We start from the raw sequence: 6,000 nt of genomic DNA, 5'->3' as shown, positions 1-6,000 counted from the left end.
CTTCCATGTCTGAGGGGATCAAGCAGCTCTTGAAAGATATGTTAGCTGCTAACCCACAGGACCGGCCTGATGCCTTTGAACTTGAAACCAGAATGGACCAGGTCACATGTGCTGCTTAAAATTCAGGGCAAAGCATCTTGAGTGTTTTTAACTAGGTGAGTGTACTCTTTTCCCTTCTGCATGCGCACTCCCTGGACTGGATTCTTCGTCCCGGGCCCTTGGGGGAACCCCCGTGGCGTTGGGGGGAGATTGTAGTGTTCAAGACCATGATCAGAGACCCACCCCCTTTCCTCCCCTCGACGCTTCCCCCCACAGGTCTCCAGGAGATCTGTGGGATGGAGCAAGAGAGCTGGAAGGTCTAGCAGAGTTTTCTGAGTGGAAGTTGTGTTTGATCCGAGTCTTGAGTTTTTTAGACCTGCTTTTCCTCCTCTCTTAATAAACGTTTACTGGAGAAAATGTGCAAAAGAGGTACAGATAGTTTTTTTCTTTTTTCAAGGAATACACGCTCCTTCCTCCGCCATTGTATCCCTCCTGTGCACACATGCGATTCTGCAGTTTAGCCTGTGCTATATTTAGGCACAGTTTTGTGTCCTGCCCTTTCAACACTAATCTGAGCATTTCCCCATGTGATGCTTGGAAAGTACGGTTTTCGATCGTTGGCATTCCATTGCATATGCTGTAATGTAACCTTTAGCCTACTTTATTATTATTATTATTTTTTTAGTGTTTCCTTATTTTTGAAAGAGCACAAGCAGGGGAGGGACAGACAGAGAGGGAGACACAGAATCCGCAGCAGGCTCCAGGCTCCGAGCTGTCAGCAGAGAGCCTGACACCAGGCTCGAACTACCGAACTGTGAGCTATGACCTGAGCCGAAGTCGGACACTGCTCTACCGACTGAGCCACCCAGGCGCCCCACCTTTTGCCTACTTTAGATATGTGATGGGTTTTCTCCATCTTAGATACCGTAAATGAAGTGCAGGTGAACTTTCTTATACCGAAGTCTTGGCCCATTTAAGAGAATTGATTCGGGCTTTCATTTGTCAGGTGCTGTGCTGGGCCCTGGGGTAGCAGTGGTCAGCAAATTCAGAGACTGGCCCAAACTGGCCCGATCCTCGTGAATTCTGCAGCTTACCTGGGGAGAGAAACTGATCAGTACTTAATTAATCATAGTTGCTTTACCACAAAGGACAAATGGTATTAAGAGAAATGAGCCTTTTAGGGGACTTGGAATTGGGGGTCCAGGGAGCATTCCAGGTAAAAGGACTATATGGTCTCCACAGAGGACCTGAAGCCAGAGGCTGCCTAGCACCTTTGAGTGCCTCCACTGGTTTGGGGTAGTGAAGAAAGCAGACCTGTGGTAGAGACCGTGACCTGCCAGGAGAGCAGAAGGAGCTGAGGTGGAAAACCCCAAAGTGTGTACCAGCACCGGCAGTGGTGGTTCACTTGGACCAGAGTCTGAGGTGTGAGCAAGGGAAATAAGATCAGAAACCAGGGGGAATCGGGGACCCTGGAATTTGACCTTGACTTAGTAGGCATCTGGGCACCGCCTGTGGAGCAGAGTGGTACAGCGTTCAGAACTCCGGCATATGCAAGTTGAGCTGAACTGGAGCCTAGGAGACCAGACAGACCCACTAGTTTATTCCCACCATGAGGGATATTGTTGAACCTGAAATTGAGTACCCCTGAGGATGGGGGAGTGCCTGGATTAGGGCAGGAGGAGGTCTGCAGGAGCCGGCTGGATCTGCAAGTAGAAGGAATTCGCCCACAGATTTGGGGGGATTCCTGGCAGTAGGCACAGTGTTGGCTGGTGGATTGGTCAGATGTGAATTACGTTCACGTCGTTCAGCCTAGTTTTTGTGGGAAGGAGGGAAAAGGACGTGGATTACCAAATATGCCAGGCGGACGGATTTATCCACTGTCCTAATTTAAGTGTAGGTGTATCTTCCTCCCTCCCACCTTTTTTTCTTACTAGGGCAGGCTGGAAATAAGCTACTCTTAAATGTGCTGAGTCCTTGAGATGAGGCGAAGAGGGGTGGTGCTAATCCCAGGAGTCACATTGGGCACAGAGCCATCGGTCACTCTGGTGGCTTCTTAGTCCCTCCCTTTCCCTTCATCACCCTCAGCATGCTAGTTGCTGTCGGTGAATACGGAGTTGAGCCCTGTTCTCCGGGAACTTCTGGATTGAGTCACCAGGTTAATTCTCCCTTTCCACAACCACTGAGCACTTTCCAGATGCAAGGCCACTTTGTCCCATTGCCCACCGAGAAAGAGTGTTCCCTAAAGCGCAGCTGGGGATGGTGCCCTGTTAGAGCCCAAAAGGGTTGGTGAGACCATGTATGAGTTGTATTTCATGCCGTCACTTCTCATTTCCATCTCCTCCCTTCTGCTTTTCAAAAGTCTCCTTAGAATTTAAGTGTGCCCTGGGGTAGGATGAAGGTTGTCATCGGAAGAGAGACCTGAATGTGGGTTAGAATTGTGGGGTTGTCACAACGAATTGAGATCAGGGCTCCATTTGGACAACCACAGTTGGGATTTGTGCTGTTTTGGAGGGCAAAATTCTAGCTCATAGAGGGGTGATTCCTTTAGGGAGGAGAAACAGATGACCTTGACCTAAGATAAGACAGGGCACATAGCCCCGCAGAGTGTCCCAGGCTCTGACTGCTAAGTGAGGACATTAGTTGGTCAGTTGGTGCCTTTTTGGTCATGTCCTGGCCTGTCCCAGTGTTGCACTTAGAACTCTGGGCCTGGGCCCGGGTGTGTGTGAGCAGGAGCTGACTCTAGTTTGTGTTGCTAAAAGCTTCGAGAATCAGTTGTGGTAGACAAGAGCTTTATCATTGGTCCAGTTAAGGAATCAGAGACTTGAGTTGGAATGAACTATCATCCAGCGCCCTTCCCCCGCCAACTATTAAGTTTTATGGATGGAGATGCTAATTCCACATATTCAGCATGCTTCTTGGGAAACTACTGCCCAGGGACTCGGAGGCACAAAAGATACATTTGTAGATAACATAGGCATTCTTGGCAGCTTGTGGGACTTAACGTTCTGTGGGGAAGATGGACTTACAAAATGTTCGAAAGTACTCAGAACTCCGGGGGCCTTAGAGCAGGACAAGGGAGATCAGAATACTGGGAGGGGGAGGGTAGAGGTGTACTTTTAAATGGAAGAGATCAGGGTGGGTCTCTTGAGACCATGACATTTGAGTAAAGGTTAGAAGGAGTTGAGGGAGTGAGTCATGAGGATTTCTGGGGAAAAAATAAAGCATCCCAGACGGAGAGCAGCCAGTATAAAGGCTCAAAGGCTGGATAGAGCAGGGAGGGGAGTGGAAGAAAAGAAGCAGGAAAGATAACTAGGAGTCAGCTAGGGTAGGCCAGGCGTAGACCATTGTTAGGATTTGGGGCTTTGTGCCTGGGTAAGGTCAAAAGTCCTGGGTGTGTCGGATCTTCTGATAGGATCATTGTGGCTGCCATCCTAAAAGGATAGTGGATAAGACAGGAGGCTACTGTAGCAGCCCAGGTGTCAGAGAGATTGGTGGCCTTGAACAGTGGAGCCAGGGAGGGGAGATTGATTTGGGGTGAGTTTTGAAGTCTGCCAGCAATTTCCTGCTGGACTGAATGTTATGAGAGAAGCCTTTGGAAGGACGGGTGGCCACCAAATGAGATGGGAGGGGCACTGAGAGGAACACGATTGGCTGGAGAAAGTTAGGCTTTGCTGTCATGTGAAGGAAAGTTTGGAAGGCCAAAGTAGAATCCAGGCACAGAGGTGGAACAGGTAGCTAGGGGAGGCTGGAGTTCAGGGGTAAGATCTGGGCTAGAGACAACAAATTTAGAGAGTGCCAAGGCCCTAGAGTGGGCAGAGAGAGTTCCAAGAGGGACCGAGCTCTGGGCCATCCCATAGTGAGGTTGGGGAGAAGAAAAGGAGCCAGAGAGGAGAGCTGGAAACCAGATGAAGATGAGACCTCAGGAGAAGGAAGGAATCAGCCATGGTCCTTGTGCTATTGGGTTGAGGGAGAGGAGGACCAAGGAGGACTGACCTTTGGCTTCAGGGATTAGGAAGACCTTGGCACTTGCAGGCAGTTTGATGCACCTAATGGGGGAGAAACCCCTAACCAGGGTGGGTTTGAGAGGAAATGAGAGGAGTTGGAGACCTTGAGAGAAGAGTTCAAGTTTGTGGTTTGAAAGCTCGGTTCTACTCCTGAAATTGAGGGCTCTAAAGGGGTCCTGTTTTGGGTTCTGTCTATGGATCCTGGAAGAATTAATTAAAACAAGAAATGTTTTAAATGTTCTTTTAAATGAATAAAAATTAGTTCCACTGTAACATAAGTATCATTTTTGAAAAATATTTCCAAAACCAAAAACTTAGTGAGTCTACAAAACTGCCTCTAGTGAGCATTCTTGCAAATCTTTTTACCATTTGCCTGAATATTCTGCTGGTGGGTTGTCCTGTCTGCTCCTTACGTGAACCTGGTGCCACGTCCCTCATCATGTAACCTTGGAAAACTCCACTGTACATGTCAGAGGAGGAAAGTAAAAAGGCAGATGTGTCTCGGTGTTAGCATGAAAATCATGATATTATATTATTTCCCTCATTCCAGACTAGCCTTTGAAGAGCAGGTGGTGTAGATGACTCTTCTGAGGAGTGTGTGTTTGGAGGGGAACTGAGACGTAGGTGGCAGCTGGAGACCTAGAAAGAAGGAATCATTCAGGGTCCCAAATGACGGCACGGGACTTGTGTGTCCTTATTCCTTGCCAGCTTTCCCATTACACCTGTTGTGGCTGAAACTCCAGCCACATGTAGGTAACCCTCTTGTCCCCGGCACCCCCATGCTGGAGAACCGCTTCTGTAGATTTCGGTAATGTTCAAATCAGGGCCCCCGGCCTCCGTTCTCTGCAGCAGTGAACGTCTGCACTTGGGTCTGCACTTGGGTCTGCACTTGGGTCTGCACTTGGGTCTGCAACACAGGGCTCCTCTGAAAAGAGCGTTGCCTGGAGGACTATCCCGGACCAAACTGGCTGGCTGTGTGACCTCAGGCAAATTGTTTTACCTCTCTGGATTTTATCTTCCCCTAAATGGGGGTTGGTCCTATTTATCTCATTGAGGTTTTATTGTCTCTAAAACGAGGTAGATAATTTCTTGTTAAGGTTGTGGGAATCACAAGAGGCTATGCAAATGCCCTGTATAAACTGTAAACGAAATGCTAAATTTTAGCTACACACTTGGGCTCCAGACAGAAGTATTGTCATCCATTCCTCTCTGAAGACTGAGGTCTTTAGTAGCCTGGCCTCAGAGGATTACCAGATTGCCTTTTTTTTTTTTTTTTTTTTTTTTTTTTTTTTAAACAAAGCTGGACTCCAGGCTGTCCAATTGCTTGTTCCAGAAAACTTCTCTATTTTTAAAGACTACTCAATGGTGGGCCCTATCTCTCCCTTATTTTTCCTTTTTTAAAGCTGTTTCATGATTCCTAATATTTCCTCCCAGCCAGCCCCAGACCGTACCCAGAGCGGGTACACCAGGCAGATCGGCCTGCCACCGCCCATGTTACCAGGGAGGGTGCAGTAAGATGAGGGAATCTGCATTCATGGCCAAGTTTGCCGTCTCCTATACAAGCCTCGGTTACTAGGGCCGAAGGAAGCCAGGGCCCTTAAAGGACACTAACTTGGAGCCGATGGCTCAGGCTTGCTGAAGGAAATGAGATGTTGCCGTGACCTATATGTGATCTTGGTAGCTGCCTCACATCAGAGAAGAAAATCTGCCTTAATTTATTGTTGAAGTAATAAAGGATTATTTATCCTTGGCCTGAGGTCTGAAGACGGGGCTCTGGGCTCACATGCTAGATGACCCGAGTTGACCCCTTCACCTGGGCTTCAGATTTTTCTTGTTTTATGAGATTTGAGAGGGAGGTCCCCAACCTTCCGGTGAGGCCCCTACTGGTCTTCTGTGGGTTCACAGCCTTTCTCAGATCATCTAACAGACACCAGCATGTTCGTTAGCTGTGGGAACC

At 48.4% G+C, this 6,000-nt stretch overlaps 1 protein-coding gene across 1 annotated transcript in view; it reads left to right on the top strand.

Moving 5' to 3' along the window:
• STK35 (serine/threonine kinase 35) overlaps positions 1-6,000 on the top strand; it is a 38,845-nt gene that overhangs the window by 10,184 nt on the left and 22,661 nt on the right. Inside the window, exon 3 of the mRNA XM_029917925.1 lies at positions 1-155. Coding sequence (XP_029773785.1) covers positions 1-119 — 119 coding nt within the window. The 3' untranslated portion in view covers positions 120-155. The remainder of the gene's footprint in view (positions 156-6,000) is intronic.

This window comes from Suricata suricatta, chromosome 12 (assembly GCF_006229205.1).
Source record: "Suricata suricatta isolate VVHF042 chromosome 12, meerkat_22Aug2017_6uvM2_HiC, whole genome shotgun sequence".
Taxonomy (NCBI): Eukaryota; Metazoa; Chordata; class Mammalia; order Carnivora; family Herpestidae; genus Suricata; species Suricata suricatta.
This window is presented reverse-complemented; position numbering and strand designations above follow the sequence as displayed.